Source organism: Spermophilus citellus, assembly GCF_964194105.1.
Source record: "Spermophilus citellus genome assembly, chromosome: 8".
Taxonomy (NCBI): Eukaryota; Metazoa; Chordata; class Mammalia; order Rodentia; family Sciuridae; genus Spermophilus; species Spermophilus citellus.
This window is the reverse complement of record NC_138189.1, coordinates 110,716,290-110,728,474: the sequence shown is the minus strand read 5'-3', so window position 1 is coordinate 110,728,474 and position 12,185 is coordinate 110,716,290. Positions and strand designations below refer to the sequence as shown.

At 37.4% G+C, this 12,185-nt stretch overlaps 1 protein-coding gene across 2 annotated transcripts in view; it reads right to left on the bottom strand.

Annotated features, from left to right (window-relative positions):
* Positions 1-4,991: 4,991 nt before the first annotated feature.
* The window catches only part of UNC5C (unc-5 netrin receptor C), a gene marked incomplete at its 3' end in the record, with an annotated part of 359,207 nt that continues 352,013 nt past the window's right edge, over positions 4,992-12,185 (bottom strand). For both annotated transcript variants that reach the window (XM_081304710.1, XM_081304711.1), the window contains 2 exons: positions 5,930-6,108; positions 4,992-5,157 (listed from right to left, as the gene is read on the bottom strand). In XM_081304710.1, coding sequence (XP_081160836.1) covers positions 4,992-5,157; positions 5,930-6,108 — 345 coding nt within the window. The remainder of the gene's footprint in view (positions 5,158-5,929; positions 6,109-12,185) is intronic.

The window sequence follows — 12,185 nt, the reverse complement described above, 5'->3', positions numbered from 1 at the left end:
ACGAGCCCATTAATGTCCCACCACAGATCAATACAGGCAGTGGCCAAGCCCACTGGAAAACCTAGGAGCCATGAACTCTTCTGACAACAGTGAAATGTGAACAGCCACATGGCCAGTAAGATGAAAGAACCAGGAGGGAAGTTCATTGTTAGACCTAATCTGTAGAGAAAATCCACCCATGACATACAAGAGTATCTCTCCACTTTTCAAAAATAGGTTTTCAGGCCAGAATTTTGGAAATAATTATGACTTCATTTGGCTTACTTATCCTACATGGACACAAGCTTAAATTAACATTGGTTACAATATACTTATTCCCCATATTCCTTATTTCATTAAAAAATCATTAGGGATGCAAAGGAAATCTTTCAAAGTGATCATTAAAGCCAGAGATTATACAAATAGATCTCTTAGGGTAGAGAAACAGTATTTCATTGCACAGAGGAAAAGTTCTAAGGATTTCAGTCACATCAGCTTAGTACATTTAAAAAATATAAAAATAATACAAAAACAAAGTATAATAGTTGGTCCTATGAGGCACTCGAAAGGCTAAAAAAATTATTAGCTTGAGATAATAATAAAAATATTCCTTATTGGATCTATAAAATCTAATGGTCATTGGCCACGGTCATCTTTACAAATAATTGGTTTTGAGCAATGGCATTTCTGATTTACAAAGGCTTCTCTGTTCTCAAAGAAGATGGCTGGAGCCTGATTTCAGTTCAGCTGTTTCTGCAGCACTCCCTTCATTCATTGGCCTTGGACTTGCACTGAGGTCTCCATATGAAACTTGTGCCCTGTCCAGAACAACTGCTTATGAAAAGCTGAAACTCACATTCAGCTTGAAGACTGAGACTCAACAAGTAAGCCTTTCCACCTTCATTATCCACTCTTGGAAGTTCTTACACAGGTTTATGTTTGATCCTGGGGCCAGGCCTTCTAGAAGCAAAGGCCTGTGGATTCTGGGGAGATGTGAGCATCTCCCCAGCTCCCCACTTCTTGTGTGGATTACAGAGCATGAATGACCCAGGAGCACAGCTGCTGTGTCCCTGACAGAGACACAAAAGAAGAAACTCAGGGCAAGAGCAAGAGCCTGGTTTTCTCTTCTCCAGAAAAAAAGTCTAGAGTCTACCTACCCTTTGAATAATTTGGTTATAAATATACCTCACTTACAGGAAAAGGCCCTTAAAGACCCTTTACTTCATGCCTGGTTTCCAGAGTGTCCTAAACTCAGGCCCCATGACTTTTCCCTAAAGAATGGCTCTGTTCTTTGATGGTCGAATATGAAAATGGCTAATGATGATGCATTTTAGTGTTGGGCACTTCACCCCACAGTGCTCTGCCCTCCAAGAGCTTGGACCACTCATGTAAGAAGGGGGTTCCAGCATCACAGGTGAGTGTCCATTTTGGAAGATGTCCATGAAAGGCTGTTAGCTGTGTGTTCTTTGGTGTCACACATACTCGCATCATGGTCTGCCCAGTTGCCAATATTGAATCCAACTTTATTCCTTCCAGATCACTTTAAGAAAATCTGAATTAGGGTTGTGAAAAGAAAATAAAACCAGGATGAAACCTCTGCCATTAAAATCCCAAATTCAGAAGAAAGGCTTCTTCTCGATCAACAGTCACAATTTCTCTTCCTTTAGACATAGTGTTCCTATTTGCATATATAAGACTTATTTCTTTCTAAGCAGATACTCTTACATTTCCAAATATAAATATTAGGAGAGGAGATTTAAAATATACAAAGCCCAGTTAAAACCATAAATGTTAAAAATGACAACTTCCAAAGACGTTTATACAGATTTTATGTATTTCTGTTACAAGAAAGCAAATAATGATGCGTATGAATGACTTGATGATGTACTAGGCTCATAACAACATGTAATTTTGAGATGGGTGATTGAAGTTAAACTGTGAGAATAAGAAAATTACACATTCGAAGTGATAATATCCCCACATCTATTTGTTAAAAAGGTCCTGTTGAGTTGTACAGGTACACATTCCCTTTGTCAAACAACTTATATTAAACTCAGGGCAGATTGCATTCCACACCACTAGATGGCACCATGCACAAATGATAGTTCTCTCCCTCCATCCAAATGAAGGAAGCCGGCCTTCCCCAAACTGTGTAAGCAGGATGTGGCACATTGGATGGCTGATGAAGTGGCTCCCTATGAAATGAACTGTTCTGTCCAGACCTTCTAAGTTGGAAAGCAATCTAACAGCTATTACTTCACTCCCAAAGAGAAGGAAAGCAGAATTCTTAGTGAAAATTGACATATGGTGTGTTGTTTGGAAGGAAGTTGTTCTTCATCTGATAGGAAACATGAGCTCTGTGATAGATGAGTAACTCGCAAGGAGTCAATCATTCTTCCCTCTTCTAGTGGTGAGGGGTAGGACCAAAAAACAAGCCTCTGAAGTGAACCCTAAGGGCCTTCAATGGCTTTAACAACACCATTCCTGCTTGCTCACTGTTTGTTGATTTTTTTTTTAATCAAAAATTTTCAGCAAAAGTTTTGGGATTGATTTCATATGTATAGCTACATATTTTCTCCCCTCTATTTTTATGAGGCACAAAAGTTCCTTTGAATATCCAGGTTAGATTTCTTGGTTTCTATAGATGATTCTGCAACACCAGTACTAAAGAACAATCTTGACAAGTTTATTTTAAGATGCAGCCATGGACAATAACTCCTGCTCTTAAATATCTAAATTTTTTAATTTAGTAAAATCTCATTGGTACAGTCATTTATCCACTGAACTTGTGTACTAGTGCAATCTCCCTCTTCCTGATCAGTGGAACAAATATTTTTATATATGGAAATGTGAATGCACAGGTTGGCTAGAGAGAGATTATATAATATGTATCTAAAACAAAAGATAAATAGCATGAAAGAGGCTCCATAACTAGGTACCAACTGTTCCTCAATCATGGGGCTGGAGAAATCTGAGAATATCAAGATGTATCCAAAATGGGAGAGGAAATACATGTTGTAAGATGGGATAAAATGTATAAAATGATTTCTAATTCAAATCCAGCCAGCATCCTGGATACCTCCAGCCTTAAAGTAAACCACAGTCATGTTTAGAATGTTCTTATTTAAGCACACTCAGTCTTGGTTTGGCTTCTGGCTTTGACTTTGTTCCCCACCAGCTGAATGAATAGATTCACTGTGTTAAATGAAGAGCCCGTGATGGTCCCAAGGAAACTTCCTTATTGACACAAAGTAGTTTGTTGACTAACATTTTACAGGTAAAAAAAGGGGGGGGCTAATTAAGTAGCCTTTGTAAAAGACTGTGGGGAATAAAACACATCAAGTTCCTACTGCAGGAAGAACTTGTAGGAATGATTTTGATATTAAGAGAACAAAACAATAACAAAGCAGAATTTACCACTAGTCAGGAAGGCAAGAAACCTAGGGGTCCCATGAGAGGAGAAGAACATGATACTAAAGGGATGCCATCTCTCAGCGAGCAGCATAATGCAAGGATATAAAGAAAGGACTTTAAAGCTGAACAAATATATTGCAGGTTAGAATAATTCTCTGCCAAGTCAAAATGATTTGAAAGGCATAATGTAGTGGAGGGGGGGAAGGCTAGCTGACTGAATGATCCAGGTCAGAGTCTGTTATCAACTTCAGACTGATGAATGAGACTGGAGGCCTAACAATGGAAGTCCAGCATTGTTGAACCTTGAAGGTGATCTAGTCCCACCCCTTATGTTATAGGTAAGGAAGCTGAAATCCAATGAGTTTTAATGCCTTCCCCAAGGCAGTTCAGCTAGACAGAATTGGTTTTCTGATTTCTAGCTATTTTCCCAACCACACTGCCCCTAAGGCAGACAGAGTACTATGGAGAGTCAACGTGGCACCACACAACTACACTACTAAGTGAAATTCAGGGGGAACACTTCTCATAGTAAGACGCAAAGGAGAAAGACCCTGTCTGAGCAAGCTTAAAGAATTGATTGATAAGCCAGTGAGTGCTTTCTACCTTTCCAGGGTAGAATGGTAGAAGAGAGTCAAAGGTCAAGGAAGCAATGCCTGTTGGACTAAGCTGGTCACCACACCCACCTCTTATGTGAGGAAGTGAGGCAGGTCTAGTCAATACCAAATACTAACAGTACCGCTAACAAAAACAGAAGTTAAAAGAAGACCCTTTTACTAAAATACTTGCAGATACTCATCAATAATAATAATGATACCGTTTTTTAAAAAAAATCTTTAAATTTCATATTACAAACACGCCAAGAAGAAATGTTTTGAGCGTTTGAACATGAATCACTATCTTCCCTGCAATGCTACAGCTTTACTCCTAAAGCGCACCAGGCAGGTGCACCCAAGGCATAAGGAATCTTAAGTCATTTCTCCTTTCCATTGAGATTCTCCCCTTCCCTGATACAAACAGTAACACTGGTTCTACAAGTTCTAGAAACAGAACATTGATTGGGAGGATTATCTGAGACACTGGATGTACGAGATTTGTAGCAAAAGTCTGACTTTTTTGTAAATTACTAATCTGAAATAGACACAACAAACCGTCCACAGCTTCAACTTCAAATGATTTGAACAAAAATAGAATGCGCCATGGACAGTGTCTGCATCCCTGTCCAATTTGATGTAAACAACATTTGTAGAAATTGGGTTTGTTAAGAAAGTTTATCCATATATCTGGATAGCAATAAAAAGCGTTTCCTAGGAAACTGTAAGATCCTGTACCATACAGCATACAGCCCAACTAAGAGGAAAATTAGGTTGACTTCTAAATTCAAGGTACACATTTACACAATTTTTCTTAACTCCTGTGATACTGTCCAAGTCAAGTGGGCATGTACATTGGTAGTCGTATCTGTTCTCCTTCTCTCTCCCGCTTCCATCTTGCCTGTGAAGCTCATTGGTCTAGTTTGGATTTCCTCCTCAGCTGTGTTTTCCCTGGACGGCCACAGACTCCCTGTGCATTTTCCTCCTTCATCTTCATTTCCAGTGTGGTCAATACTGCCCTTCTGCTGCTAAAGACACTACTGTTTCATGTCTTCCCATTTCTTCCAAGACAGCTGCCAGCATGCTCAGGTTTCCATCTGGGAAGTTCTGTGCCTCCCAGAGATCCAGGATTACACCAGTGGGGCTTGATTTGGTGGCAAAGTAATTCAAGTACCTGTAATTGGGAATGGGAAAATGTGCTGAAAGGCAAGATTTATGGATCTATTTTCTCTTCTGTTGTTACAGGGCTGAACTTTTCTGTCTCTCCATCTGTCTTGAAGTATCTCGGCCCCACTGTGGTTTACAGTGAGCCATCCTAAATGACTAGCCCATACTTAATTAGATCAGCTCCAGACAGGAGACGTGATGTTTAACTTTGTTAACCTCAACTCTGAGTAAGATAATTTAAGAGACAAGATGTCTATGGGTCATATCCTAAACAGGAAATCAAGAGACTTATGTTTTCTTTCCAGCCCAGGATCTTTGACAGGTCATGCCACATCCTTTGCCCGGTGGTGATGGCAACATTCTACAAAGTGGAGGCTCCTGAGGTCTCATTATAACTTAATATCAATGCTATGTTGGCATGATAATTATTCACCAAGCATTAGGTCCTGCTCCACTGGAGATGAGGAACAAGAATTTAGTGAACGAATATAATATTTAGGAGCATTTAGCCTATCAACTTGGCAAAGTAGGTCACAAAATCCCACACTTACAAATGTCAAACAAACCAAGAATATCTCTGTGAATTAGGATTGTAAGTCTGTGTTGTGAGATGTAAAGAAGCAGCTTAATACAGGTTTGCAGAATGAAAAAGTAAATAGATGTATGGATGGGAAAAAAAAATGAATGCTGCGCTATGTCTAACAGTTATCAGTCCTGGAGACTTGTGTCTAACAGAAAGTAACAGAAAGAAACCAGTCTTGGAGCCTGGCCACACCTACCTGTCCAGATTTAGCTTATGAGCCAGCATCCTCCAGTCATGGCCTCTTGTCTGTGGGGCATCCAGGCTGCTGCAGAGCTTCTGCCTGATGGGAAGAGGGATGCTGAAAGCGCTTGGCCCTGTGACGGTGGTGATGGTGCTGGCAGGATCCAGCAAGGGCAAATCTATGCCAGTAGGTTCCTGTAGGAACAGCTCAGCATTATTTGTGGACAAAAGCAATCCCTATTGAACTCATGAGCATAATGCCTTGCTTTGAGTGATAAGAAGAGAATGGGTGCTGTTATTCTCCTCAGTAGGAATGGCTTCTTACAGACCTGAAAGTTATGCCTCGCTGTAGGTAACTTGGCCTGGAGGTGGACAGAAGTACATTTTGAGCTAGTTTGAATAGCCTTGCCTCCTAGATCTATGGTAAGGATTAGGTAGATGAAAAGCTCTGTTGTGATTCAATCATGGTTTTTGTAATGGGATTCTCTAGGAGGAGAGAAGAGAGGGAATATCAATAATCCTAAAGGTTGAAATTTCAAGAAGGGAAAATGTTCAAAAGGGCAGTTCTTTTGAGAATGAACAGATTTGAGATTAGAGAGCTACTGGAAACCATCTGACCCTGAAGGGAATGCCCTGGACCAGTGCCTGAGTAAACTCTTTCTCTTACCCTGCAGAAGGTGGTTTGCTTCTTTCTTTTCTTGCTGGGTAAAATGGAACAAGTCTAAACGATATTAAATTAAGACAAACTTTTTTATAGAAAATGATAAACACAGTATATTGCCTTAGGGCGAGCTGCTAACGTCAGGCATCCTCCAATTGCTGCATATCCTTTTTTTTAAAAAAAAAACAAAAAAATCTAATTTTAGCAGAAAAAACTATAAATTGGCTCTTAAAATAGTTTCAGCTCATAAAACAGCAGAAATGCAAAAATCGGAATTTCATCTGCAAGAGAAATTCTAATCATTTTCTGATCACTTCTGTTGGTTGGAAAAGCAAAAGCAAATGTTGCCTGGGAACTATTAAAGCAATAAAAGAAAATCTACTTAATCTATATTAAATGTCATATCTCTTTCTCTCTCTTTCTCTCTCTCTCTCTCTCTCTCTCTCTGTCTCTCTCTCTCTCTCTCTCAAAGCAGGTTACTCCTTGGTATGCATAATTAGTTGCTGGAGGATAAACTAGCTACACAGAGTCTCAGCCATCGTGAAGTTTCTGATGTCCTGCAGAGTGCTCAGCCCAGGAGGTCAATGCCACAGTTTCCCAGAGTCCCCTGTACCTGCTCTACACTGCTTTAGTGGCCTCTACAGATATGGAAGTGCTGGCACAGTGGCAGGTAGGTGGGGCCTCAGCTGTATGCATCCCAGTGTAACAGGTAGTGCACTTTGTATTCTGGGATCTGACTTCTAGTCAAATTGGCTGCTGACTTCTCGTTTTGTGAATTCCCACTGCACAGGGACCATCCAGGGACTTGTAGGGTATTGTTGAAGCAAAACTAATTAAAACATTTTTTTTTTTTTTTTTTTTTTGCTATAATGTGCACAGTGGTGTTGGCTGCAATCACAGTGTTTCGCCTCAAAATCCAAAGCTTGGCAAACAGATTCCCTTGGCTCCTTTGTGTTAGCTCCAGCACATACCAGGATTTAAAGGACTGTGGTATGAAGCATAGAAGCATCCAATGGGAGTTGGAATACCTGAATGAATATCACAATCTGTTTCTCTTCTCCCCTCAGGCACAGAAGTCTTTCTGAATAGTAGAGAGAGTTCCTGACCTCTAGGGGAATAGAGTTTAAAGAAAGGTAACCAGAAGAGTGATCTGAGGATGCATGGCAGTGTTTATTAAAGGATTTATGTTTGTGATAGCTGAACACAAGTCCCAGTGCTCATATTGGACATAGAAGGAAGTATGGATGGGTTGGTGAGGGGGTGCAAGCAAAGAGTAATCCCATGCTATTCCTACAATATTGTGCCATCACCTGTGTAGAGTCCTGTTTTCTTCCTTTCTGGACAATAACGACAGGGCCAAGGGAGATCTACCATACTCCCTAATATACCACCACCTGATTGTCCCTGGGTGGCAGTGGAGATTAAAGTCTGAAAAGAGAGAAGTCAGACTTTTGAAGCTCTGACTTGTGTCCCCAGAGACTCTCCTTATTACTGTCGGCCACAGAAACTCCCTGTTGCTTACTGTGATCCATCCTGCACATCTGCCTGCAGGGCTCCAACAATGGGCACCACTATTTCTCTGTCTTTTCTCCTCTTCTCTCATTAAGAAGTGTTACATACCCCTCCTCCTGCATAAGTTCCAACTCATAAAATTTTTTATTAATAAATACTAATTGTACACATTAATAGGGTTCGGTGTGATCTTTCTATACATGGACATGAGAGGTCTTTCCATCTTCTAGTATCTTCTTTGATTTCTTTCTTTAGCGTTTTATAATTTCCACATAGTTAGGTTTTTTCCCCTGGGTATTTTATTTTGAGGTCTTTATGAATAGAATTATTTTCCTAATTTCTTTTTCAGTGAGTTCATTATTGGTGTATAAAAAAGTCACTGGATTTTGTATGTTGATTTTGTATCATACTACATTGCTCAATTTATTAGTTCTCAGAGTCATTTGGTAGAGTCTTCGATTCATATCACCTGCAGACAGGGATAATTTAACTTCTTCCCTTCCTATTTATATCACTTTTTTTTCTTTCTCTTGTCCAATTGCTCTGGTTAACATTTGTAGTACTACAGTGAATAAAAGTGATGAAAGCAGATACTCTTGGATCATTCCTGATTTTAGAGAAAATGCTTTCACTGTTTCCCAATTTAGTGTGATGTTGGCCATAAGGTTGTCATATATAACTTTTATCATGTTGAGGTATAATCCTTCAATACCTAGTGTCTTCAGAAATTTTATCACAAAGGATACTGAATTTTATCAAAGGCTTTTTTTTACATTTATTGAGATGATCATGTGATTTTTGTTTTTGGTTCTATTTAGGTGCTGTTTTGTATGTATTGTTTTCTGTATGTTGAACCATCCTTGCATACCTGGAATGAAACCAACTTGATTGTGGTGTATGATATTTTTAATGCATCACTGAATTTGATTTACAAGTATATTATTGAGGATTTTTGCATCTGTGTCCATCAAGGATGTTGGTCTGAAGTTTTCTTCTGTTGTTATTGTTGTATGCTTATCAGGTTTTGGTGACAGGGTAATACTGGCTTCATAGGACAAGTGCAAAAATGTTTTGTCTCTCTATACTATAAGATAGCTTGAGGAACATTGGTGTTATTTCTTCTTTAAGACTCTTGTAAAAGTCGAATCCTGGGCTTTGCTTTGTTGCAAAACTTTTTTATAAATGATTTAATCTCATTGCTTATTATTGATCTGCTTAGGCTTTAATATCCTCTTGTTTCAATTTTGTTAGGTTACACATGTCTAGAAATTTGTCTATATCTTCCAGAGATTTTCCGTTTTATTGTAGTATAATTTTTAAAATAGTCTCTAATTATCATCTGGATTTCAGTGATAGCTGCTGTAATATCTTTTTGTTTCTAATTTTATTTATTTCAGTATACTCTCTTTCTTTTCATTAGTTTAGCTAAGGATCTGTCAGTCTTTTCAAAGAACAAAGTCTTTGTTTCACTGATTTTTTTGTAGAGTTCTTTTAGTCTGTCTCTATTTCATTCAGTTCAGCTCTGATCTTTATTATTCTTTCTTCTACTGATTTTGGTTGCTTTATTCTTTTTTCTTAGGACCTTGAGATAAATCATTATCTGAGGTCTGTTTTGTTTTGTTTTTAATGGAAACACTTATATCTATAAACTTCCCTCTTAGTGCTGTTCTTGCTGTACCCCCATATTCTGATATGTTTTGCTTCCATTTTATTTCTTCTAGGAATTTATAAATTTCCCTCCTGATTTCTTCATTGATATGTTTGTTGAAAAGTATATTGAACATTCTCTATGTGTTTGTATACTTTCTCTTGCTGTTGATTTCTAGTTTTATTCCATCACAGTCTGATAAAATGCAAGAAATTATCTTAACTTTCATGTGTTGAGATTTGCTTTATGGCCTAAAGTATGGTATATTTTGGAAAAAGTTCCAACAGCTGATGAAAAGAATGTATATTCTATAGCTTTTGGATAGACTATTATGTAGATGTCTATTAAGTATAGTTGATCTATAGTATAATTAAATTTGTGTTTCTTTATTGTTTTGGGGTCTCTCTGTAACTTTTATGTCCAGCTATGTTTGTGACATTTGGGCCATACATACTTATAATCATTAAATTTTCTTGATGAACTGTTCCCTTTTTTTAATATGTACTGATATTCTTTGTCTCTTTTGACTGCCTTTGGCTAGAAGTCTGTTTTGTTGGCTCTGAGTATAGCTACCCCTGATTGCTTCCAGATTCCATTTGCTTGAAACATCATTTTCTATATTCAATTTCAGTTCATTTATGTCTTTGTCAGTGAGGTGGATATCTTGCAGGTAGCAGATTTTTGGGTCTTGCTTTTTAATCCAATCAGCTGGAGTATATCTTTTAATTAGAGAAGTGAGACCATCTATATGTACCAATTATTTCGTTTTCTCTTGTTTTTCTTTTGGTTGTTTAGAATAATCTATGTTCATGTCTTTCTTAAAGGTTTATTGGCTTATGGAATTAATAATGCTTGATTCATTACCAATTATCATTTGTTTACTCTTCTAGTGAGAATTATTCTTTCCTATATTCTATGCTTGTGTTCATCTTGCTTTCTCTTCTGTGTGTAGGATTCTTTAAGAATCTTTGTAAGACTTATTTAATTGTCATGAGTTCCTTCTGTTTATGCTTATCTTGGAAGGCCTTTATTTCTCTTATTATATGAAGGATAATCTAGTTTGGCAGCTAGTTTCTCTCAGAACTTGAAATTTATCATTTCATGTCCTTCTGACATTTAGAGCTTCTGCTAAGAAATCTTATGTTGTTCTTATGGGTTGAGTTTATAAGTGACTTGTAACTTCTTTCTTGCAGATTTCAGAATCCTTTCTTTGTTCTGTGCTTCTGATAATTTAGCTATATTATGACATGGAGATTTTTTTTTCTGATAATTTCTGGGGTCCTAAATGCATCCTGTATACCTTGATGTACATATAAGATGTGATAATCTTCTGCTATTATTTCACAAATAGGTATCTCTCTCCTTTGCCTACCCCTATGGTTTGCACCATTTGTCTTATAATCATGTCCTGTAGATCCTGCGTGTTTTGTTCATTCTTATATTTTTCTTCATTACCATTTGAATGTGATAATTTGTCAACCTTATCTTCAATATTATCTTCTTTCTTAGGCTTGAGCTACTCATGATAAGGCTTTCAACATGATTTTTATTTGAGTTTTTGAGCTTTTTATTTCTAAGATTTGCTTGGTCTTTTTTTAGAAACCCATATTTCTTTATGAAATTGTTCTTTTACATACTTTATTCTCTTCCTTAATTCATCCAAATCTTTATTCTTATGGCCCTTGAATTCATTGATCATTTTTACATCAGACTTTTGAATTATTTAGTATTTCATTCACTTCACTATCTTTGAAAATATGCAATGCTTCATGAATGTGTGTGCCATAATTGCACAGAGGCCACGATAATCTTCTCTGTATTGTTCCAGTTTTAGTATATGTGCTACCAAAGGAAGAATCAGCTTTTCTGTTTTTATTCAAGGTTTCTTTGGCTATTTGTGTTTCCATTTGAATTTTAAGATTGTTTTTCCTTCTTCACTGAAGAAAGTAATTGGTATTTTGATGGGGATTGCATTGAATCTGTAGATCACTTTGGGTAGTGTGGCCATTTTAATTAATATTAATTTTTCCATTTTTGTGTCTTCTTCAGTTTCTTTCATTAGTTTTTTTTTCATTTTCATTGTAGAGGTCTTTCACTTCCTAGATTGGTTTTCCTATGTATTTTATTTTTGAGGCTTTGTGAATGGAATTGATTTCTCTGATATTTTTTCTTAGTTCATTATTGATATATCAAAAAGCTCCTGATTTTTTATTTCGTACCCTGCTACATTACTGAGTTTATTAGTTCTAATAGTCTTTTAGTGAATCTTTAGGATTTTATACCTATAGGAGTTTACCATGTGCAAAGAGGGATAACTTTATTCCCTCCCTCCCTTTTCATTCTTTCTCTTATGAAATTGCTCTGCCTAAAACTTCTAGGAGTATAGTGAATAAGAGTGGTGAGAGTGGATACCCTTATCTTCTTCTTATCTCAGAGGAAATGCTTTCCATT